Here is a 25433-nt window from a genome sequence, read left to right on the forward strand (position 1 = left end):
AACTCTTGAGAGTTAATGCTTGTGTTGGGTATAGTGAAATGTGGGCATGGCTGGTGGTCTAAGGGCAGCGGGCTTTTCTCTGGGGGTGGGGGAGGCAGAAGGCTGTTGAGCTTATGCGTAGTACCACCCTTTAAAATCAGTTGTCACCATCACCACATCACTGCATGTCGTCATCAGAGTTTTTGAAAGTACTTTTTAAGGGTTCATGTTTGATTCTACCTAGACTTTCTGCCTTCAGGAAGTTGATAACCAAGGCAGGAAGTGATAGAGGTGAGGGTTATTCTGTCCCAATTAGAAATCATACCAATAGAAGGAAATTCTTGCTTAGTCACAGAAATGTCCCAAGTCTCAAATGTGGATCAGCAGATTCTGGTCTAATATCATCTCCTCCTAATACCCCATCACAGCCCCCACCCCACGCCCACACCACTAACTGTGGTCTTTTTTTAAGGAGTCAGTCAGCACCAATTGAGAATTTTGTCCCTTGCAGTTGGCATCGGCTATATGATCTCTCTGTTTATTTTTACTGGAGGGCTATTTTCCTTTCTTCTCCTCTAGTTTTTGGTTTAGCCAAGTGAATGAATTCATAGCAATCTCTAGCTGTCACTTCACTTTCTCTTTGTAGGGTGAGATTTCTTTGCTGTTTTCTTGGAAAAGCCCTACTAGTTTAAATTCTCTAAGACACTATTCTGTCTCCTGAAAGTCAGTCCTGGAGGAGCTGCGAAACAAATCCAAACAACATCATGGAAACAAACAAACAAAAAGGTTCTTCTTTCCAGGTCTTTCTTGATTGAGACTGAGCTGAGGTCTCCTCTAGAGCCCTGTCCAAAGCGTCCTGGGGTCTGACAAGCCAGCCTAGACTTGACTTGGTTCTCCTTTGCAGGCACCAAAGAGCTGGCTGCACATGGACATTTGTAAATATGATGATTGCTTTGCATTTTAACCAACCTCAGCTATTATGGAAAATTTGATGCCACTGATTTGAACATAAGCAAACCAGTGTGAGTTATTTGTATGGGAAGTCAGTATGTAGAATTTCAGAGCTGGAAGGGATGTTAGATATTATGTCATCCAACTTTTATAGAGTTGGAAACTGAGACTCAAAGAAGAGGAACGTGTTGGACAAAGTTAGAGTGAGTTGGTCTAAAATCTGTCCCTGTTTCTCAGTCCAGTTTTTTCCACCACAAGAAGGTGCTAGAGAGAACCAGGTGACCAGGACATACAGGCCAGATTACAGAGACCTTGGGGCCAGGAAACCTCTCCCCATCTGAGTGGGGGCAGTAATTGGGACATTCCTCTACCAGGGGGGTTGTTCTCTTCCGCAGAGCACGAAGCTTTGGGAGGGATGCTCCTGGAGGCCTGACGTGGTGCTACATGCATGGCCTGCTTACACTTTACATCCAAAGTGAAGACCTTTCCTCAGTATGGGCTAAACTCATGCCTTCTCTCAGCCAAACTCGTCTTTCTCTTTCAAAATGCAAATTCCATAGCCGACCACCACCCCCTCTGTGCGACTTTGGAGGCATTGCTTTTGCAGAAAAATAAGGGGTTGGGAATCACCTTTCTTCCAAGGTACCCCTAGACAGAAGATGCCCTCTTTTCCCCCTGCTGCCTCCCTGGCTTGGGGACGTGCCCAACTGCACCCACGTAAGAGGTCAGGATCAGCAACTGCACAAGTCAATGTGCTTTATAAGCAGGAGCTGCGTGGCACTTGGTGGGCAGTGGGGTGAGCCAGGTTAGAAGTAGCTGCGACTCAGAGATAAAACAGAATGACAAGGGCAGGGCATGGTTTCTGAGGAGGGCTGAACAATGAGTGAGGTGGAGATGGGGTCCTTTTTGGCAGTAGGTGGTAGAAACCAGGCACAGAGACAAGTTCTGAGCTGGACTTCAGAGCCCTTGGTGGACCCTGGTTCCAGAGGAAGTGGGGTACCAGAGGGGGAACGTTTAGGGGGAGGTGAGGATGAAATAAGGACCAGTTATAGCTATAGTCAGGTGAGACTTGGTCCCCACCTGGAGGCTTCATTCAAAACACTCTATCCTGCAGGAGTGAATTCTCCAGCTGTCAGCCTGTCAGCCCATCAGCTTGGGGTATTGAGAAGTGCTTTCCCAATGACGTCAGCCTCCCTGTTGACTGGTACATGTCAGCCTGGCTCTGCTAGAAGGAACCATTCACCCACATAGCTGCTTGCTCAGGAAAGGCCAATCATGGCTTGGAAGAGGAGTGTTTATCCAGAGTTTTATGTCCACTCTGCTACAAGGAGGAGATGCAAAGCCACCTCCGGCATCCTTGTGTTCCTGGATTCATAGGTCTCCAGACCGCAGTGGTACCCAGTCTGACCTGGCCTACTCTCACTCTTGTTCCTGACAGCTGGACATATTCATTATTAGTGGAGCTGGCAAAGAGCCTACAGGAGCCAGGCTATGGATTCCTCTTACACTTTAAGCCAACTTGTCCCTTTCCAGGGCAATGACACGTTTAAGTAGGATCTTAGAGTGACTCTTGGTGTTGGATAAATCTTAGCGTTAAATCTTAGATTTGTATAAAATCTTAGAGGCCATCTTGACCAATGTTCCACTCTAAGCAGAAATTTCTTCTACAACTTTCAGATAGGTTCAGGTGTTGATAGCACTGAGATGGGTCAGGGAGGATGGTAGAGAGATTGAGCCCGGAATCCAGAGGGTGTCACCATCCCTGACACTTAGTAGGTGCTGTTGTTGTGTTAGTTCCCCTATGCTTCCCTTTGTGATCCTACTCCAGTAATGATGCTGGGGTGGCATCGGTGATTGAGAAGAAAGAATATCTTACCTTGCTTGCAATTCTGTTTCCAGACATTGATGAATGTCGCTATGGCTACTGCCAGCAGCTGTGTGCGAATGTTCCTGGATCTTATTCCTGTACGTGCAACCCTGGTTTCACCCTCAACGAGGATGGAAGGTCTTGCCAAGGTATGTGATGTGAATGATAACTTGAACACAATGTGAAACCCTAGATGCTGTCTTCTTCAGAGTCTGACAGTTTATGTTGGTGGGAAACGCTGTTGTTAAAGTGTATTTCCACTCATTGTCACTGCCTGCCCATCCCATTGTTTACGGAAACCTGAGATCCTAACTGAGGTTATGTGAAACATGTCAGAATGTCCTCTGAGTATTGCTGAAATTAGAACCACAGTCATCCACCATCTGGGAGCTTATGATTTCATGGATTTGCTTCTCTCTATGTATCTGCTGTCCACAAGTAGCCTTGCCAGCTTTTTTGGCCAACCAGAAATGTTGTCACATGTCCTATAGCCTGAGTTCAATTCCTGAGGCCCAAAGAGAGATGAGGAGAGAGGGCTCCTGATTCTTGATGAATTGCAAAATATTCAAGTACACTCTATGCAGGGTTTTCATGGGCAACTTTGATGCCTCTCCTTACAGTTTCCCCTCACCCGTGTTAGGAGGGCCTGTTATTTAGCAGAGCGTCCGGAGGTGGTGGTAACTTCCCCTACAACCCAGCATTCCCCGCAGTAACAGAATGAAAGAAACAAAGGCATTTTCTGACTTTCACGTGATCGCTTCAAATACTGATAAGGAAGAAAAACAAGTTCCAGGCCTATTGCAGTTTCCATCTGAAGGCTTCTTCTGCTCAGGAAGTGAGTGGGGGACTTAAGACCCAAGAATTAGTGCAATTCCTGCCTGGCCTCAAGCTCCCCGCCCCCAGCCCGCTGCCCGGGCCTCCAGGCCCTGGCAGCTGCCCCATCCAGGGTGGAGGCAGCGCCAGAGACTCAGAATGAGGTCTTTGTTTGGAGCCTGTCACCAGGTTTTGCAGGATCCATTTCCTTGTCACACCATTCGAGGTCTGGCTGGCAGGCTCCTGGCCAGCTACTTGGAGGATATTATGTCTCCATTAGTTTAATCGTATCTAAATCATTGGGTAAACAGGAAGGCATCAGCGTTAAAGAGTTGGATCCTGGATTCTTTCTAAGTCTCTCTTCCAAAGTTGGTTCTGCTGCTTGTTCCAAGAAGTCTCGACTGTGTTCCTCTCGCCAGGAGAACTCATTTTCTTTTGAGAGCAGAGCCTGGGCTGGGAGGTTGAGGGAGCTGATAGAGCAGGGAGCAGGCGCCTGGCTCCTTTGCTGCTGTGATAAGCGGCTTAGAGCAGATGCAGGCTTCTCTGTGCCAGAGCTGGATGCTCGAGTTGCCAGCCCAGGTTTTCCCCCAGTGCCCACTAAGGAACAGCCACGTGCAGAAGAGCCAAAAAGCCCATGTGTCCTTCAGGGACCGGCCTTTGACAAGGAACAGTTGACATACCTGGCAGTGCCAAGGCCAGCAGTGTGATAAAGCAGCAGGCACGGCATCCAGGCCTGGACACTGGGCACTTGGCCACTGGGATGTTGCATCAGCAGGGCCCACGGCAACACAAGATGTTACATACTCCGGTGAGCTTTTGTATTCCTAACACCTCAAGCAAGGAAGAGTGCTTTGCCCTCCCTCTTCAAAGCATTGTCACGTTTGTTCATTTCACTGAACTCCAACAATAACCTTATGAGGTAGGCAGGGCAGATGAGGAAATCGAGGCTCAGAAAGGTTAAGCAACTTGGCCAGAGTCACACAGCTAGGTGGTGGCAGAGATGAGTGTAGAACCAAGGGTCCAGCCTTCCTGTCCAGCAAGTTGGAGTGGGATGCGGTCTGCTCCCAAAGGACTCTGAAGGGCATTTGGGCACGTGTGCGTGCCAGGGCTGGCACGAGAGGGCAGCCAGGGCCCCAGGGGGCAGAAGCACAAGCAGCTGAGAGCTGTGAGCGGGTGGGCCGTAAGCTCATTCACCTTGCATGGCCAGCATCCGGCCGGAAGCCGAGGATTGCAGCCCTTAATGCTCATTAGTGCTGTTCTGCCTGAACTTGCACTCGACGGCCTGGCACCACGACATTTTCCTGGCCTCCTGGGTGGACAGCCTCTAGACTCCCATTGGGCGCCAGCGGAGACTGGTATCTCACTGGACCCTCCATGCATGGCCATCTGTTTTTTTCTTTTTCTAAGCCACTTACCTTTTAGCTCTGAAAGCCCTCAAATCTCTGTTAAGAGTCTTCAGAGGTTAACCTGGAATTTGAAGGGGATAGAAATTCTCTCAGCTGGAACTTTGTTCATTGCCCTATGGAGCGTGGCAGCGGGATGGGGGAGCTCAGAACGGGTCAGCTGATGCCATTGTACAAAGGGGCTCCCTCCTTCCCTCCCCCTTCTCCGAGCTGTGCGGAATGAATCTTGGGTATTGTGGAAAGACCCCTGACTTACGTCCCAGTTTCAACTGTGCCCTTGTTAGCTTGGGGACTTGGGCACATCTCTCAACCTCAAAACAGAGGTAGACATCTTTGTTGATGTATAATTGACGTAAAATGAACTGCACTCTTAAAAGTACATGATTTCACGCACTTTGACTTATGTATACCCCCATGAAACCATCACCAACTCAAGATAATGAATATTCCATCACTCCTTAAAGTTTCCTTGTGCCCCTTTGTGGTCTTCTCCTTATTCTACTGAACTTGTAACATGGGGTGATGGTCCTGAAACAGGGCTGTAAGTATCCCATGATTGTGAGATCCTTTTGTAATAATCAGTGACATTATTTCTGTCTAACTGTCTTAGGCAGCTCAGGCTGCCATGACAAAATACCATAAGCTGGGTGGCTTAAACAACAGAAATTTATTTTCTCACAGGTGGGGAGGCTGAAAGTCCAAGGTTAAGGTGCCAGCATGGTCGGGTGCTTGTGAGGCTTCTCCTCCTGGCTTGTAGGTGGCCACCTTCTCCCTATGTCTCACATGGCAGAAAGAACAAGAGCAAGCTCTCCGGTGCTTCTTTTTTATAAGGGCATTAACCCCATCATGAGGGCCCCACCCTATGAGTTCATTTAACCTAAATCACCTCCTAAAGGCCCCATCTCCAAATATCATCACATTTGGGGGTGAGGGTTTCAGCATATGAATTTTGGAGGGGGCACAATTCAGTCCACAGCAATAATGAATAGAGTTATTATTTAAATTGTCATGATTATTTACCTCTTTACCTGAAACTTCAAAGTCAATGGAGGTGAGGGAAGAGCTAATTGGGGATGAATTCAATCGGTGATGGGAAAGATCAGATGTTGCCTAGAAATTCCTGTTGGTGAGCCTTGGAGAGTGGACTTCTCGAAGGTGTATACGTGTACATGTGTATACATGTATATGATAGTATACATGCCATTTCCACCCTTCCCAGCTTGCAACCCCAGAAGGGACGTACAAATGGAGGCCCTGGTTCTTCCGTGAACACTTTGGGGTCTGAGCTGTCCATCTGATTGGTCCTAGATGGAGATCCTTGGTGCCTGTGGATCTGGTCTCCTAGTGGTAGTAATTTTGTGGCTGGTGCATTTTACTGCCTGGTTAGTACAAATGTTCTTTTGTGGGAATGGTCAGTGATGTGCTTTGGTTTTCCACAGACGTGAATGAGTGTACAACTGAGAACCCCTGCGTGCAGACCTGCGTCAACACCTATGGCTCTTTCATCTGCCGCTGCGACCCGGGATATGAACTTGAGGATGATGGAGTTCATTGCAGTGGTAATGGGCTTGGCGTTGGAGACTTCCACCTGTATTAGGGACACAGGGGTGGGGACTTTCTTCACAGGTGTTTCCTCTCATTTCCCAGACACATCTCCAGTTTGGGACATTTTCCAGTGCAGTGGGTCACAACCACACAAAACAGAGATGAGTCACTTCCCAAAAGGTGGAGTGCAGTCCCATGTCCTTGTCATTTGACCCTTAGTGCAAAAATCAGTGGAGCTACCTTTTAGGGTCTGACATGATGTTGAAGAGGAAAAGGAGTTGCCTAATATTGCGTGTTGGGTTGAGTTATCTGTCCTCACCCAGCACTGAGTCAAGTCTTGGGGATAGTGCAGATAGTACTAATAGAATAATAGCAGGAATAAGAGCAAGTCTCACAGGGTAGGGTTGGGAGGGGGAGTGTTGAATGAATGAGACTGTGTATGTAAACTATTAAAATCTCTACAATCAGTGCCTAGCTCCAGGCCTGGCACACATCGAGCATGCAATAACTAGTTTGCAAATCAACTAATGAATGATTGGATGTTGAATGAGTAAAATCTTAATTTGTTGTGAAAACATAGATGGCTCAGTTGACCTTTCGCAAATTCCTTCCAAGCCCAAGAAGCTATGACTCTGCCCAAGCTAGCGTATGGACACTATTATAACTTTCTTAGAAACGTGTAAACTCTTGTAAACTCCTTGAGAATAGAGACAGCATCTTACTCATATTTGTTCCTGTGGCATCCTGCACAGAGCCATGTACAGCTCAACCTTTGCTTAATTTTTCCTTCTTTTCTTTCCCTATTTTTTGTAAATGTTGAATTAAACTCTATTCCATCCACTTTTAGCATCATCAGGAATTGTAAACGAGCACAGTACAAATTAATGATGCTTCCCTGTATTTTCCAAAATGAGTGGGCCATACCCGAGGGTGTGAAAATCTTTCTGTCCTCCAGAATGGAAAGTTTCCTAATCCTAGGGTTTCATGAATGGGACTTGTGTAATAGCTTCATGTAGGACCGGAGTGTTCTAGGGACAGAATTCTCTGAAACAAACGAGCACTTCTCCCCAGGGCCAGGAAAGCCAGAGCCGAAAGTAGGCAGTTACAGAGAGCCTTAGATCGATTAAATGTCAGTCCCAGAAACAGCCATAAAATACCCTCAGTCATGAAAAGCTACTTTCTTCCTAGATTTCACCGCCCCCCCTTCCTCCCGCATGGCACTCCTTTGGGGAATCTGGGCCAAGGAACTAAGAGGTGGAAAGCTTAGCCTTATGAGATGGGATTATTCGTTTCTGGAGAATTGTCTGCTCATCCACAGATGGTTACTGGCCTCCTGCGCAGGAGGTATGGGAGAGCGACTGCGTAGTCAGACGGAGCCAAGGTCAAAGTCTGGTTCTCCTGTTTAGTACTTTCCCTGGCCAAGTCACTGCCTGAGCCTCAGTTTCCCCATTTGTTACAAAACAAACCAACAAACAAACACCTTCACAGGGTGCTCGTATAGATTAAATGAGCTGTGCTAACTGAGTGTCATTATGTGTTAACTTACTTTCTCTAAGTGAAGGTGTAAGGGACTTTTGGCTTTTCAAGAAGCCATCCTCGGTGGTTTGGCAAAGATTTTCAGTTGACTCACTTTAACCAAAATGGCCGTCTTCTCCACGTTCACCACGATGCCCACTTTCTTGTCCACTGCGGGCTTTAGGGCTGGCCCAAGAGTAGGCAGGGATGTTTTCAGGGAGTTTGCTGTCTGTCCCCTCCTACTTACTGCCTTTCTGTGCTGCTTGTTTCACCCCCAGGAACTGTTACCTTCACTATGTTATCCCAGCTGGTGGGGCCCCTCCGTGCAGCCCCAGACCCTTCCTAGCCGTGTCCCATAGAGATTTGCTAAGTGAGCTGACCCTGGAAACCGTGGTGGGTTCTCATGTGGATGCGTGAAAATGGCCTCCTGTGGGCTCCCTGCCAGAAGCAGCCTTGTTTTTCAGCTTTTGTATTTCAAGTGGAGGACGGAGTCACAGCCCTTAGTAACGGCTGGGGATTGTGCCCGAGATAAACTGAGCGGGTCTGTTAGGTGGAGGTGGGTGCTACCCTCTCCATCTGCACTGGGGCTAGCCCCGCTCAGGGGATTTCCCAACCCTAGGACTCCCCAGATCCACCAGTCTGAAGTCCTGAGCATGATTTACATTTAGGGAGACATTATGGCACTGTGCTGACAAGTGTAGGATCTGGGAGGGCCTCTGGCTGGGTTCAAATCTCAGCTTTCCTGCTTACTCAGTATCAGGAAATTTAGTTAAGTTACCTAACTTCTGTGAGCCTCCGTTTTCTCTCTGTAAGGTGTGGTTAGTAATTGCACCTCCTTCTAGGGCCGAGGTGAGGATTAAATAAAATGAGGCATGTAAAGCATCTAACCCAGGGCTTGGTACATAGCGAGCTCTCAGGAAATGACAGGTTTTACCACTGCTCCTACTAAAGGTATGAATGGAATCTACAAGTTTAACAGAAATAAGCAGGACACTCTCTGTTAGGTTGGCTGGAGCCAAGACCAGACTCTCTGAGGCTCCCGGGGAGCGGGAGGCGGGCAGCACAGAGCAGATCTGACTCACTGAGTGTGATTTTTTTTTTTTTAACATACTTATTGGAGTATAATTGCTTTACAGTGTTGTGTTAGTTTCTGCTTTATAACAAAGTGAATCAGCTATACATATATCCCCGTATCTCCTCCCTCTTGCGTCTCCCTCCCATCGTCCCTATCACTTAAATTTTCAAATCAGCCTCCCAATTCTGCTGGCTCATAACCTGTCGCCCAAAGGCCCCTGGGAGAAAAGGGAAGGAGTTTTTCCCTCTCGAATGTGAGAGACATCAGGCATGTAACACCTGGAATTATCAGATGGTGGAGAAGGAGCCTCACGTGCGCTGACACCCTCTCTGGGTGATTCCAGAGAGCAATCCGAGGACATGTCACATGGGGAAAACAGAGAAAGCAAGTTTTCGGGAAACAACAAATGAAAGAAAAACATGTTTTCTTTGGCGTGCTTATCGCATGAGGCTCCAATGGGGGCTCTGTTGCCAAACGCTGTGTGTGATGAAGAGTTGGCTTTCCTGGAACGCCCGCTTCTGCATCAGCGGCCACAGTCTAAAAGTTCAGTGGCTCCCCCTTCACGTCCCCACCTCTGCGGCTGGAGAGCTGGCCCAGCGCCAGGTCCCACGTCCCAGGGATCACCTGAGGCAGGAGGGCCACCCCATGCCGCTCCAGTTTTCTCTTTCAAGGAGGTTTTTGGACACAGTGAAGTTGTTTTTGTTTGGTTGGTTTTTTGTTTGCTTTTTTAAAAGACTTTTTTGATGTGGACCATTTCTAAAGTCTTTATTGAATTCGTTACAATATTGCTTCTGTTTTATGTTTTGGTTTTTTGGCTGGGAGGCATGTGGGATCTTAGCTCCCCGACCAGGGATCAAACCCGTACCCCCTGCATTGGAAGGCGAAGTCTTAACCACTGGACCACCAAGGAAGTCCCTGAAGTTTTAATATAATTCACACCGCCTGGCCTTCTGGAGATGTCCCTTTTAGTTGTGGTTTTAGGAATAATATTGTTTCTCAACTTGCAGGAGATTAGAGGGGAGTTAGCACTGGTAAAGTTGCCCTTTCGGAAGACTGGGACCAGCGAATGTTTTTAGGTCTGGGGGAAGAGCTCTGCACCCAGAAAACTCCAGCAGGCAAACAAATCTCACCTCCAGAGGTGGAGGGTGGATTCACCTATACATCAAAAATGAACCAGTGATGAGTAGATGATGTAGCTGAGCCAGAGGCAAAGGGTGTTATAAGCTTGATGGAGACAGATTTCAGCTCCATGTAGGAGAGAATTTTCTAACAATTAGAGCTGTTCAAATATCAGTGGGCAGCCTTGATAGGTAGTGAGCTCCCCATCATCAGAAGTGTTCAAGAAGTGAATTGGCAACTTCTTGGCAGTAAAGCTATCCTATGTGTCAGGAGAGTATGGAAGCTGGAATAAATAAAGCTGGAATAGCACTAAGCTCCCATCCCTGGGTAGTCTGTGATTATAAACAGCAGGTGTAACTTGTCTCCCCCAGATATGGACGAGTGCAGCTTCTCTGAGTTCCTCTGCCAACATGAGTGTGTGAACCAGCCTGGCACGTACTTCTGCTCCTGCCCAGCTGGCTACATCCTGCTGGATGACAACCGAAGCTGCCAGGGTAAGGCTGTTCAGAGGGGAGGTGTGAGGTGGGGCTGGCTCGGTGGGGGGTCACCTGGATGCCTTTACCCGGGGAAGGTGGCAGAGGTGAGGGTGTGAGTGGGTGCTGGTGACTCCCAGAGTGGCAGGCTCTGGGCAGGATGCCTGGGCTGGTGCCTTCCTGCCCTGCAATCCATCCTGTGGCCTCAGAAAGGACAAGGCCACTCTTGCTTCTGGAATGAACTCTGGAGATACAGGTGGCTGGTCATGCCTTCCCAGGCAGATCTCTGCGGCCCCTCTGAGGACTGCTCCAGACCCGACCAGGACATCTTATGGCCTGGCCCTGGTCCATGAGCAGGTTTTCTCATGGCCCCTGGAGAGAAGCCTGGTCAGCTTTTCTCTACTGACTTCCTAGAGAATGGATGCTGGAGATACCTCTCACCTCTGACTGCTGTGTCCCTCCAAGGGTCAGGACCCCAGGCTGTGAAAGGGGTGGGTCTCCTCCAGATTGGCTGTTTGAGATGATTTCCCTCCCATGCTCCACTCGCTGGGGCAAGTGGAGGAGGCTGGTAGCTGAGCAACAGACTCATTTTCAGCTCCTTGAACTTGCCTAACCCAAACACTAAGCAAGAATTCTCCACACAGCAGTGCCAGGCAGTAGAAATATATTGTGAGCTACAAATATGAGCCACATATGTAATTTAAAATGTCCTAGTAACATGTCCTAGTCACATTAAAACAGTAAAAAGAAACAGGTAAAATTAATTTTAAGAACATATTTTATTTATGCAATATATCCAAAATATTACCATTCCACTATGTACTCAATATAAAAATTACTGATAAGATATTTCACATTCTTTGGTTTTACTAAGTCGTCGAAATCTGGTATATAGTTTCCACTTAACAGCACATCTCGGTTTGGACTAGCCACATTTCAAGGGCTCAGTGACCACGTGTGGCCAGTGGCTGCCATATTGGCTAGCATAGCTCTATAGAAAGACCCAGGCAGCCCCCCCCCCATTCCCACCCATCTGGCCTGTGACCATCACCTTGGAGGTGCTGCCTGGCTTCAGCCTCTCGTCTACCGTGCATTTCAGACATCAACGAGTGTGAGCACAGAAACCACACGTGCATCCTGCAGCAGACTTGCTACAACTTGCAAGGGGGCTTCAAGTGCATTGACCCCATCCGCTGCGAGGAGCCTTATCTGCGGATCAGCGATAAGTAAGTCATGGCTTCCCCTGGGAAATGGGAACATGGTGAGGGGCCTGGTTCAGAAGGCTGCCAGTGTGGTGTAAAGGAGAGTGTACCTCCAGGACATTGGGAGACCTGGCCTAGTGCCTACTACACAACACACACACACACACACACACACACACACACACACACTGTTCTCTACCACTCCCCCACTCATGCCAGAGCTATATGAAGATTTTCTAGAAAGCTAACCAAAAGGAGAGGCAGGGTTCATGAACCTCCTTTTCTCTTTAGTGACTTTGTTCTGGATACACAGGGTCTTTTAGAGCTGGACTTCTCAAAGGTCACGTGCACAGGAACCACCCAGGATCTTGTTAGCGGGGAGATTCTGATTCTGTGGGCCTGGGGTGATGCGAGACTCAGCCTTGCAGACAAAGCCCCCAGGTGAAACGGATGCTTCCAATCTCCCTGGACCTTGCTGGAAGTAGTGAGGGGTTAGAGAGGTCGCTAGAGAGTTCTCAATAACCGAGGTTACCTAGCTTGCTCTAATCAAGTTTTTGATGTCACAATAGTGATTTTTAAAATTTATTTATTTATTTTTGGTTGAGTTGGGTTTTTGTTGCTGCGCGCGGGCTTTCTCTAGTGGCGGTGTGCGGGCTTCTCATTGCGGTGGCTTCTCTTGTTGCAGAGCACAGGCTCTAGGCACGCGGGCTTCAGTAGTTGCAGCACACAGGCTCAGTAGTTGTGGCACATGGGCTCAGTAGTTGTGGCTCGCAGGCTCTAGAACGCAGGCTCAGTAGTTGTGGCACATGGGCTTAGTTGCTCTGCGGCCTCTGGGATCTTCCTGGACCAGGGATCAAACCTGCATTGGCAGGCGGATTCTTAACCACTGCACCACCAGGGAAGTCCCACAACAGTGATTTTACAAAGTCACCAGATGGCAAATATTAGCGTTGAGGAGAGAACTAAATTGAAGACAACCTCTACAAGGTGAATGCCCTAGGACAGTGTTTTTCTGCCCCTGGTGTATTAGGAATTCCTTTTCCTTCTCTTTAGCTCCTATTTAACCATCTGAGTTCCTCCTCAGCCCACGTGCACGTGCGTGCACACACACACACACTCACATGCACACATGCAGGGGTGTCTTCTGCCCTTCTCTCTTCCAGTCAAATGCCCTGAGCATCGCCCAGCCCTCCCACTGGAGATAAAGAGATGAATGGACGTGCCTATCATTCATGCCCTCTAGGGATGCAGTTTCCAAGAGAAATCCACAGATTACCAGTGTGCTTCCTGCTCTGATCAAAAGCTGGACAGAAGAGGACAAAGCAGGGACAGGCTGGTCCCTTAGAGACGTCTTCACTTGTTGCTAAGAGCTGTGCTTCTAAGTAGCCTTTAGAATAGGGTTCTTTGATTTCTGGTTCCAGGGCCCTTTGCAGCAGAGCAGAGCTTCAGGCTGCCCTCATCAGCTCCCATTCCTGGTTCTCCCTGGGTTTCTCCAGGCCACTCTTGTCTGTGGTGGGGACCTGACCCGGTGCAGCTTGCAGCACTGAGCTGGTGTTACTGGCGAGGTCCCCAACTAGCCACTGAGAACCCTGGGAGACTCCCTGTCTCCAGGCCCCATTCCAGTTTCACTCCAGCCACCCCCATCCAGCTCATTTCCTCGTTCAGGTGTCCTGCACTCCTGCCAACCTGAACAGGACCTGCTCTCACCTTCACCCATGCCCCAGAATGTCCAGCCTTCTGGCTTCCATGCGCACATTTTCTGTCATATGGAAGGCATTCCTGCCATTGCCACATGGACAGATTTGCCCCATCTTTCAGATCTGAGCTCCAGTGTCACCTCTCCCAGCTATCTGTGATCCTCTTCAGCTAGGAGCCATCTCTCCCTCCTCCAAGCTTCTTTTAGGAAACAATTCTTTTCTGTGTGACATGTGACATTTTAATGTGGCCATTTTGGCACCCGGGACATTTTGACTTGGATATTTTGATGGAGCCTTAAAAAACAAAACTTTAAAAATTCTTTTTATACATTCGCTTATGAAATGTTAGTTGAGCTCCTGTTCTGTGCCACATCTGCTCCCAGGTGCTGTGGTGTTTGCTCTTATGCTAGTGGAGGAGAAGACAGTAAACAAATTGTCATATAATCAATCCATGATCATAGAGGGTAATAGTGGCTGTGAACAGGAAGAACAGAAATGTACAAAATGAAAGAGTAGGCTGGACCTGGTCTAGCCTGGGGAATCCGAAAGCCCCTCCGAGGAAATGACCCTTGGGCTGGAATGGAAAGGTGAGTCGATGTTAACAGAGGTGGATGAGCAAAGGGAACAGTATGTGCAAAGACTGTGAGACAAGAGTGACCTTGATGTCTTCAGGGACCGGAAGAAACTGCAGCCTCGTGAATGACATGGACGGTGACCCAAGAGGAGGTTAGAGAAACTGACAGAGACCAGACCCCATGAGGTTTTAGAGGCTAAAATGGGTGTGTCGTTTTTGTCCAAGTTGCGATGGGTGCCACCGTAGAACCTTGAAGTAGGATAGAGACATAATCTGATTTATGTTCCACAAGGGGCACTCTGCCTGTGGTGTAACAGATTGGAGTGGGGGCGCCCTCTCCTCCATCACAGGAGGCCGTCACAGAGGTCCAGGTGCGACGGTGATTGAGACAGTGCACTGACAGTGGAGATGGAGTGGTTGGATTTGGACTACATTTTAGAAGTAGAACTGCTAGGTTTTGAAGATAGATTGGAAGTTAGGGAAGGTGACAGAAGCACAGCAAGGCTTACTCCCAGTTTTGGCCACCAAGGCATAGATCAACAGATGTTCTCATCTTGTTATGCACTCTGACCCCCTAGGGGGAGTCTCAGGGATGAGGTGAGAGATGGGGGTGCTTACGGATAAATCAAGGGGTGTCTATAACAGGCATACCTTGGTAATGAGTCAACTTCATACTATGATAATGCTATTACTAGTGTTTCGAATTAGATGCTTTGTATTAGAGATATTTGCGTCTGTGATTTATTTCGCCTGTTAGAGAGTGAATTTAAGATCAGGATCTTATTTATTGTTGCAATTAATATCCTAACATCTTAAAGTCATGTCCTAATGTTGTATCTTATACATAGTGAGTTCTGAGTGCTTGTTTAGAGAAAGAAAATATTGAATTGTATTCCACACAGACTGGGGTAAGTGCAATAGAAAATGTAGACGGACCACTCAAGACCTGTCAGTCTAATGTACTTTCTCACTTTTAAAATTTCTCAATGAGTATGCATGGCTGGGGAAGTGAAGGCCTATGCAGCACATTTTTCTGACTAAATATGTGACAACTGTGAAGTGCATTAGAGGATGTCCCCAGTGTTCTGAAAACCAGACATCTCAGGTTTATGCTCTAGTAGCAAGAATAGCTGACTGGCCAGAACAGGCCATTCTCTAGGAAACAGGGAGCTCACCTACATGCTAGAGAGCTTTTAGACCGGAGCCGGGAGTAGAGAGCCTCTACAGTTACAGCATTTGGATGGTAAAAATGCGGTGGCCTCCTTTTCAGTGTTTTAAACAAGGAAGTAGGTACATCCAGCATCTGGAAAGGATTTCCCGAGTTCTCACATGATTTCCCTTTCCGACAGCCGCTGTATGTGTCCCGCTGAGAATCCTGGCTGCAGAGACCAGCCCTTCACCATCTTGTACCGGGATATGGACGTGGTGTCTGGACGCTCTGTTCCTGCTGATATCTTCCAAATGCAAGCAACGACCCGCTACCCTGGGGCTTATTACATTTTCCAGATCAAGTCTGGGAATGAGGGCAGAGAATTCTATATGCGGGTAAGAGGGGGTGCTGAGTGATGGTCACCATCTTCAACAAGGTGTTCTGTTGTCTAGCCTGGAGCATGCTTCTAGAAATAGGCCAGAGTGGAGCCAGGAGGGGCAGGTGTAAAGACAGGAGAGGGAAGTGAATGCGAGTCAGGACTCCAATGTCCTGGTTCCTCTCACTTTCTGTGTGGTCTTGCGAAAGTTGCTTCTCCTCTGTGAGCCTCAGAATCCTCAACTGCAATAAGAAATCAGGCCAAGATGCAATTGTAGGTCTCTTTCCTCCTAAATTCTTCTTTTTTTTTTTTTTTTAACCATTTAAAAAAAATTGTAGTATAGTTAATTTACAATGTTGTGTTAGTTTCAGGTGTACAGCAAAGTGATTCAGTTATATTTATATAGATATATCTATACCTGTATCTGTATCTATCTACATATGTATATTCTTCTTCAGATTCCTCCTGCAATCCTGTGGGAGAGGAATTCACATATCCATTTTTTCCATCCACTCATTTGACAAATACTCATCAAGTACCTACTATGGACTTCTAGAAACTAGAAGGACTTCTAGTGAACAAAACAGTCCTGAATCCCTGCCCTCATGGCACATACATGGCAGTGAACTTAAGGCATTCCTCACAGAAGTGGGCTCTGACCTGCGTTGTCCAACACAGTAGCTGCGTGGCTCTTTAAACTAATGAAAATGAAGTAAAATTAAAAATTAGGTTCTTCTGTTGCACTATCCACATTTCAAGGGCTCAGTAGCCACATGTGGCTGCTGTATTAGCTCAGATATAGAATAATTCTGTCATCATAGAAAGTTTGATTGGACAGCACCAGCTTATCCGTATCGGGAAAAAAAATTTAGAGCACACCTCCTAAAATATATTTGCTTCTTTGTAAATTACATACACCCAATACTGTACCATTTCTATTATTGAGTTTCATCTCCTGCAACCTCCGGGGTGATCACCTGTCTTTAGAGCCCCCTGGCTTAGAGCGATGTTTTTCACATTTCAGTGTGAATTTGGGTACTTTTTGAAAAAATGAATTCCAGAGCGTCCTCTCTAGAGAATCTATTTCAGAAGATGGTGGCTAAGGCCTAGTGTATCAGTTTCCAGTGGCTGCTGTAACAGATTGCCATTAACTTGGTGGCTTAAGACAACAGAAATTTATTCTGGAAGCCAAAAGTCTGAAATCATTTTCACTACCCTGAAATCAAGATGTCAGCAGGGCCATGCTCCTTCTGGAGGCTCCAGGGGAGAATCCATTCCTTATCTCTTCCAGTTTCTGGTGACTGCCAGCATTTCTTGGCTTGTGACCGCATCACTCCAATCTCTGCATCTGCTGTCACATTGTGACTGAGCCTCCTCCTCTTCTGTGGGTATCAAATCTCCCTCTGTCTCTTCGAATTGACACGTGATTGGATTTAGGGCCTATCCAGGTAATCCAGGATAATCTCCCCGTGTCCAGATCCTTAACTTAATCATGTCTGCAAAGATCCCTTTTCCTTATAAGGTAACATTTACAGGTTCCAGGGATTAAGACCTGATACTTTTGGGGGCCATGATCCAGCCTAGGAATCTGCATTACTAACAAATACAGTATGTGGTCTTCCAGGCTCGCTGTGGGGCGTTAGACTCAGAAGTTTACACACTTTCATGGGACACAACCCACTGGCCTGTGAGGGAACCACATACCTGAGCTCTTTCCCTGCCCTCTCACCCGGCCCCTGGCAGAATCTTCCAGTCCTTGCCTGTGGTGCTGGGACTGTCTGAGAACAGAGAGGTCTGAGAAGCAGGATTAGAACAGATTAGAAAATGCCCCAGGAGTTGGTATTGTGCCTGTTTCCTCACTAATACGTTTTTGGCAAGACCCTAACAGGGCTGGGTCATGTGTGATAACACACCTGCAGACCCAGCCTCTGTAGATCAGTGTAGTGAGGTCAAGGGCTTTGGAAGAAGTTGGAATGAGTTGAGGGTAGGGGAACTTCTCAAGATGAAAAAGTTGAGCTGTACCTCTGTCAGTCCTTTCTCCAAACCCGTAAGCCATGGCCACCCAGCACAGCCCACCTGCCTGAGCCTCTGGGGGCTTTCCACCCCCCGATGCACCCCCACACCCCCCCCCCCCTCGAGCATAAGCCTAGCCCACCAGGATTCTCCAATCTGGCCTCTGTCATCTGTACAGACACAGTGGGTCCCAATCACAGGGCACAGAGATGCCCCTCTTGGGGATTTAAAATACCATCACCCACATTACCTGCTTCAGGTTACCCCCGCCCCCCGCCAGCAGAATAGAAGATCTGCAGGAAGCGGCCTTGTCTTGGCAAGATTTCACTCCCAGGTCACCACCTCCTAAAATCCCCTAGACCCAAATGTTCCCTGTGAGGCTGACTTGTAAGAGCTACCCCGCAATGGTGGTGGGGGGGGGGGGTGGGAGGGGTGGGAAGAAGATTGTCTTCTTCTACAGGTGGAGTGAACACGTGGGAGGGCCCCTTCCTGGGAGCTTCCTCTAGTGCCTGGATTGTCACAGCGACTAGGGGACCCTTGAAACTCACAAAACTTTGAGCTGTATGTGGTTTGCTCTCTCTCTGAGAACATTGAGAAGAGCCCTAATTCTTCAGTATTTATTCAGATGAGGATGTCAGGACACGAAGGGGATGAGGGAACATAGACCTGCCCTGGGAATGGCTGAAGGAACTTAGGGATGGGGAGGTGGATCCTGGCTGGAAAGATCTCGAAGGCTGCCCCTGGGAAGAGAAAACAGGCTCGGTGTAGGGGCCCTGTGAAGCCACAGGGCATGGGGCCAGGAAGACAGAAATCTGTTGGAGGAAGTAGGGCTTTCACTTTCCAAGCTGTGCAAAGCTGCAGTGCCCTCCTCAGGAGGCCCCACAGAGTCATTCCAATGTCGGCTCTGGAGACAGGCTGACCTGCCTCGTTTGCATTCTATAACTTACCAACCGTATGACCTTGGGCAGGTTACCTAACTTCTCTGAGCCTCAGTTTCCTCATCTGTAAAGAGGGGATAATGACAGTATCTACTTTAGGATTGGATGAGATCATCTACTTAGCGCAGTGCCTGGAGCACAGAACGGCTGTTTTTATCAAACCGGCAGGATGGAACATTCAATAACTTTCTTTTTCTCACTCTGCTGTCTTGAACCTGCACACACCTAGATGAGCTGTCAGGTGGATCCCATCAGATTCGCAGGCACTTTCAGTTACTATTGAATTGTCTTTTTTCCCGTATCAGAAGTCCCAGCTGCTTTACGTGGAAACTTCAACTGCCCAGTCTCTCCTTCAGTGTAAAGTTCCAGCCCCGCCCCCCCCGCCCCCCTGCCAGCTTGGCCTCTGTACTGCCTTCCTCTTCCCCTCCCCCCACTGACTGTGCTGCCCTGGCTCCTCCACCGGGTTTTGGGGATACAGATGGTGGAAGGGGAGTGGTTAGGAGGGATGGGGTCTTACTCGATTGTTGCCATTGTAGGCAGGCCTTCTTGCTCTCTCTGGGGCAGAGCCCAAATGCTCTTGCTTTCATGGGATGTTTTGTGGGTTCTTTGGAGATTTCCCTGAGGACTGACTTTGCACTGACCATTCCCAGATGTGGGCGAGGGCCTCTAGTTGGCCGCTTGTCACCGCAAACCTCTCTCTCAGAAAGCCTGTGTGTGTGGGTGTTGTCTCACCCTGGCGGGCAGACCTTACACTGGGCCTTCAGGACACCCGCAGCCAGCTCGCCTGCAGCCCCGTCTCCTCCCCGTGGTGCAGGGCAGCTCTGGGGCTCTCTTCCCTAGACTTCTCCAGGAAAGTCCGGTGCTGTTCTCTGCTTCCTTTCATGTCAGGGGACCCACAGTGAAAGCCCCTCTTGCTTGATTTTGGGGCTGGTAAGTGTGTTTAATACACTTACATCGTATAACAACAGCAACAGGAACTACACAGACAGCACTGGCAGCAAATCCTGTACGGTGTGGACATACCCCAAGTACTTTCCATGTGTCACTCCTTTCATCTTCACCACAATCCTGTGCTCTGGGGCCTGCTTGACCTTCCCGACTTTACAGATGAGAGCGCTGAGGCACAGAGAGGCGAAGTAACTTGCCGGAGGTCTCACAGCTTGGAAGCCCCAGAGCAGGATTCGAACCCAGGCAGTCTGCCACCAGTATCTGTACATACTCTCACATTTCTCTTTAGGATGCAGGGTATTTTCACCTACTTTTCTAGCTTTGGGGTCTCAGCCGAGATTGAGATAACAAGAAAAGTCTACCTTAACATCTAATCACAATAGAAAGTGTCCAATAAGCATTAGTTATGATTGTATCGATAACGTCGTTTCTGCTGCTGCTGCTACTGTTGTTAAGAGTTTGTGGGCTGCTGGGCCTTGGTGATTGGCTTTGGCCAGGTGACTTAGGGACACAAGTAGGCCCAGAAGAAGGAGCACGGTCACAGGGTACAGACTGTGGCCAAGTGCACGGGGATCACGTGGCCGGGCCAAGGGAAGCTGACTTGCTGTGGCCCAGCTGCTTGCCCCATGTCAGACAATGCCATCCCGCGAGTTGACTCAGAACAGACCCGAGCGTGTGTAGGAGCAGGGCCAAGAAGACAGACAGCCAGACAGCGGGTGGGCTGTTTGCAAGCTACTCCCATGCGGGCAGCTTCACAGGCATTCAGTCACTCACTCCTTCTTCTGTCATGGAGGTTAATTCAGCACCGCTGCATATGCAGCTCTGAGTCAGGCATTGAGAGTGTAGGGACAAACAGGATGTGCCTCTGCCCCCAGGAATCCACACTATGGTAGGGAGGGGAAAACAACCAGGCAAACATTTACAGTGCAAAGGAGTGATTCTCAACTAGAGTAAGTGCCATGGGACGTCAGGAAATTGAGAGATACTTGAGACCTTATCGTACAGCTTAGTGGCTAGAAGCTTGATTTTTGGAGTCAGATGCTCTAGTACCATGTGCTAGTGTACTTAACCTACTTACTTTGTAGGGTTATGAGGATTAAATAAGGGATGTATGCAAGGTCATAACCAAATGCCTAGTATCAACCACCATCACCGTCACCATCCTCATTTTGTACCAGTGACCACCAAGTCCACCAATGATGAGAGCCTCTTGGGAGGCCTATTTCATTAATGCCCTGGCTCTGCCCTAAAAGCCCAGTGAGGAGTGGAGATGTCGGTCCTTAGCTCTCTTGGCAGGCACTTGAGTCCTCCGTGTGCTTGTGGGCAGGCCTTTCTCAGGCTGCTGTAGATCTGACCCTGGTGGGGATCAGACTGTCTGAGCTCTAAGATTACTTCCAAATAGGAGAGGCAACGATGCTCTCACACTCTGGAGACATTTACAAGGACAGAAAGGGATAACTGGGAAGTTTCCAGCTGTTCCATTCCCCATCCCAGCCTCTGCAGCTCTCCCTCCAGAGGCCTGCTGTCAGCTCAGGGTCCTCAGCTCCTGGCCTTTGCTCATGCAAACAGTGAAAGCTGGTGAGATATTTGTATATGTAAATGTCCTGGGCATTTCCCTGTTTGGCTGTACCCTCTGAAGTCCTGGCCCAGGGCTCCGAGGTTTTGCAAGAGTTGACAAGGAAGTGCTAGCGATCCTCTGCATGAGAGGGTGTCAATTGCGCAGATGCTGACGGGAATGGAGGGAGCTGATGCCAAGAGGAAATGGCCTGGCTGTAAAGCTGCTGATAGCCCAGAGGACAGGGGAGGTCCCACCCCCTGGGTGGCACCTGCCTGCCTGCCCCGCCCTTGTCCTACCTGTGGCAGCTCTTGGGGACGTCCAGAACTTTATGGGGAGCCCTCCCTTCAAGGAGACAGATAAGATGCCTGGTGTGGCTTTAAACAAGCCAAGTTTCTTGATTTTGCAGAGCTTGTTGCTTTCAGTTTCTGGGCACAGCATTGGACTCTGCAGCTTGTAGGAAGTGATTATCCAGCATGCCCTGTTCCCTTGTGCTATTTCCTTTCCAGGGACCCACTCTCTGGCCGTTACACTGACCCCCGAGCATCTGTCCTTCAGGGCAGTGCTAGGAAGAAGTAAAACACACATCAGTCTTTTCTGATAATTGTTGTGCAGTAAAAAAGGCCTGGGGTTTGGAGTCAGACAAAAGCACCGGAATGGTATCCCTTGTCTCCGCCCCTGACTGGTCTAGTGACCCTAAGCAATGACTTAACTCATGGCGCCTCAGTTCACAAGGAACAGTGAAAAAAAGAAATAATGAGACATACCTTTAGTATGGCAGTTAGGTTCCCCAGCCTGGGTCCTGTGCTTTTAGATGAGCACCTTTCAATTGTTAATGTCCCATGAGTCACCTGCAGATTGTGTTAAGCTCCAGATTCTGGCTCAGTAGGTCCTAGGGGGGCCTGGGAGCCTGCATTTCTCATAAGCACCCTGATGATGCTGACGCTGCTGGTCCAGGGACCACACTTTGAGTAGCCAGGACTCTCAGAGCTTTTACGGGGATCAAATAAGCACATACACATAAAAGTGGCCGGAAGAGCGCCTCACACATGGCGGAAGCTCAATTATGTCAGTCCTCTCTCCTTACCTCCTTGAAAGCTGTAGAAAAAGATTCAGAGGAGGAAAAAAGCTCACGTGAAGTTATCAGGACCACAGCGATAGGGTCACAGAGTGGTGAAGCTGTAGGTGAGTGCAGAGTGCCCAGCCGGGACCTGCAGCAGGGGCTCCGCTCAGAACCACCTGGAGGCTGGTAAACAAGTCACACTTCTCCAGGCATCATCGAAAAACCCACTGAAGCAGAAAATCTTGGAATTGGCCCCTGGAATTGTTAGTTTAAAAAGTGTCCCAGGTGCTTTGGAGCTGTTTACTCGGGAACTACTGATCTGGTACAAACCCTCATTTTAGAGAGGAGGCACAGAGACGTGAAGTGACAGCCCTGAGTCACGTAGTTAGTTTGGACAATTATTCATTCTTTCATTCAAGATACAGTCACTGAACACTTACCACATGCTAGACACCGTGCTGGGTGCTGGGGGGTTCAGGGGTGGAAAACCTGCCCCCGGTCCTTGCTCTTACAGAGCTCGTAGTCTAGTGTGGTTCGTAGTCTAGTGTGCTCTTACAGTGTTCGTAGTCTAGTGTAAATAGGGTGGACGATGGCACACGGTAACGAATACCTTCCTTCCTGGGCGAAGGAGAGGGTGCGCTGGCAGAGGGTCATAGGGACCTGAATTAGACTGGGGAAAGCACAGAAGCTCCTCCTCCGAGGTGGTAGTTCAGGTGAGACCTGAAGGGCCAGCAGGGAGAAGCCAGGAGGAGCACGCTCAGAGTCGGGGGGAGAGCATGGCATCGAGGAGTGGCTGTCCGCCAGCAGTGGGCAAGGAGGAGCGCCCCGACTGGGGCTGCAGAGGCCGGCTGTGGCCAGACCACCTGGCCTTCTGCTTTGGTGACTGTCCCAGGGGCCACGTCTCCTGACGGACAGCTTTCCTCACCCTCTCTGCCGTTGTTCAACAGCTTCTGGGGTCAAGCTCACCCTGGTTCCTTAAGCCAGTCAGACTTTTCTCTAACTGGTATCCCCGGTTCCGTCCACAGCAAACAGGCCCCATCAGTGCCACCCTGGTGATGACACGCCCCATCAAAGGGCCCCGGGACGTACAGCTGGACTTGGAAATGATCACTGTCAACACCGTCATCAACTTTAGAGGCAGCTCCGTGATCCGACTGCGGATATACGTGTCTCAGTACCCATTCTGAGCCCTGGGCTGGAGCCTCTGACACTGCCTCTCAATAGCACCAAGGGACAGGAGAAGCGAAGAAACCAGAGAGAGAATGAGAGCGAGAAAGACGTGACGCCCTTCCTGCTGAACGTCTCCTGGGGAGTCAGCCCCGAGTCCCGACCACGCCTGTATTATTATAAACCCCCGTCACTTTGAAGGACATGCTTCCCCAGTTGCTATGACACAGTTATCAAAAAGCTTTATCATTGGCACCCTAACCTGAGATCGACGGTGATTTTTCAAGGCCTTCAGTTTATTTCCATATTTTTCAAAGAAAATAGATTAGGTTGGCTGGGGTCTGAGTCCACGTTCAAAAACTGTGAACCGCTTCCTCTCACCTCCTCCAGGCCTTCTTTCTATCTCTCGCTGATTGCTTCTTTGCCAAGGCCCAAAATGCTCCTGGGGATGCTGGGTGTAGCTAGCTTGCTTCTTGCATGTACAGAGAAGGCTATGGAAAGAAACCACAGCAGGATCTAAGGGTTTTTAAAGAGTCTATTTCAAAGCCATGTCTGGTATTTTCAGCCATAAAAGAAGTTTTAGTTGTCCTTAAATCTGTATAACTGTTTAATCTTTTCTTGTTCATTTGAGTATTTTTTTTTTTTTTAATCCGCGGTAGAATTCCTTCAAAAGACCTTAAGGCACATGTTATGTTCTGTCTTCCCAAACCCAGTCTCCTCTCCATTTTAGCCCAACGTTTTCTTTGAGGACCCCTTCATCATGCTTTTTTAAGAATTTTTACACAACTGGGTTGGAAGGCAGAGGTCTCCAAACTGATTAAATATTTGAAGAGATCTTGTGTTTGGTTCATTCTGACATCGTAGATGATTCAGCCTTTGGGGTTGGTTCTCGTTCTCTTTAGTTTATTGTGTACTGGCTTGAAAAGCTCTCCGGAGAGTGAGATCATCGTTAACAGCATGATAAGGAGTGAGGGTGGGGAGAGAAGTGGTGGTGGAGGAGGGAGGGGAATGCATCAAGCCTGAATCTTATTCCGTTCAATTGGAAGACAACAAACAATCCCCCTTGATGTAGATTATTTCCAGGTACTTTTCCAGAATAGGAATGTATCAAGTTACTTTAAATCAGTGGCCCTCATTCCTGACTGCATAGTAGATAACCAGTGGAGCTTTCTAGAAAAAAACCTGACTTCCTGGGCCTCACCCCCAGAGATTCTGATTTAGTCAGTCTTAGGTAGGGCCCATGCATGGGGAAACTTAAAACCTTTAATAAATAGGTGGAGTTGAGAGCTCATTGCATAAAGAGAGGGAGACAAATGTGGCCCAAGCCCTGGTCACCTTGCCCTCAACATCTTTTCTGACTTGTAGGGTTCATTTTTCTTTTCCTGGTCAGGGACATGAATTCCCTTCAATCTTGGTACCCCAGGCAGGGACAAAGAGAGTCAACAGTGCAAGTCACAGATGGGAGAACAGGTGGGGACAGCTACCTTTGTGTCCCATCCCAGGAGTCAACCCGGTTACCGAGTGCAAGCTCGTACTGCTCGCTGCACGACAGGCCAATAAATTGAGCAACTAATTGTTGAGGCAAGGAATAGCAACTTTATTTGGAAAGCCAGCAGACCGAGAAGACGGTGGACTCATGTCCGAAAGAACTATCTTGCCCGAGTTAGACCTCAGGCTTCTTTTATACTAAAAGGGGAAGGAATAAAGTCAAACATTTCCTGGTTCCGGTCAGCCTCCAGAGGGGATATGTTAATTCTTCCCTCCTAAAACAAAGCTCTTCCAAACCATTTCCCACTGTGCCCTCTCCGTCAGGTTCAAGTGATATTAACAGTAACACCAGCAACAAATTAACAACACACCGCCCCAGTTTCATAGCTCAGAAGAGAAAGGACAATTTCCTACAGATTTGCCAGTGTGCGGGCCCAGATCCACAGAGCAGAGAGCAGAGGTGGCCCTGAGCCCTGGGCTCCCCCTGGGTGGGGAGGCTTAGGTGTCAGGACTGGGTGTGGA

The 25433-nt window shown here is 48.6% G+C and overlaps 1 protein-coding gene across 3 annotated transcripts in view; it reads left to right on the forward strand.

The window, feature by feature from the left end:
* FBLN5 (fibulin 5) overlaps nucleotides 1-24257 on the forward strand; it is a 66734-nt gene extending 42477 nt beyond the window's left edge. For all 3 annotated transcript variants that reach the window (XM_007180862.3, XM_057544434.1, XM_007180860.3), the window contains 6 exons: nucleotides 2830-2946; nucleotides 6453-6572; nucleotides 10639-10761; nucleotides 11840-11966; nucleotides 15563-15758; nucleotides 23282-24257. In XM_007180862.3, coding sequence (XP_007180924.1) covers nucleotides 2830-2946; nucleotides 6453-6572; nucleotides 10639-10761; nucleotides 11840-11966; nucleotides 15563-15758; nucleotides 23282-23443 — 845 coding nt within the window. In that variant the 3' untranslated portion in view covers nucleotides 23444-24257. The remainder of the gene's footprint in view (nucleotides 1-2829; nucleotides 2947-6452; nucleotides 6573-10638; nucleotides 10762-11839; nucleotides 11967-15562; nucleotides 15759-23281) is intronic.
* Nucleotides 24258-25433: the final 1176 nt, after the last annotated feature.

This window comes from Balaenoptera acutorostrata, chromosome 3 (genome assembly GCF_949987535.1).
Source record: "Balaenoptera acutorostrata chromosome 3, mBalAcu1.1, whole genome shotgun sequence".
Lineage (NCBI taxonomy): Eukaryota > Metazoa > Chordata > Mammalia > Artiodactyla > Balaenopteridae > Balaenoptera > Balaenoptera acutorostrata.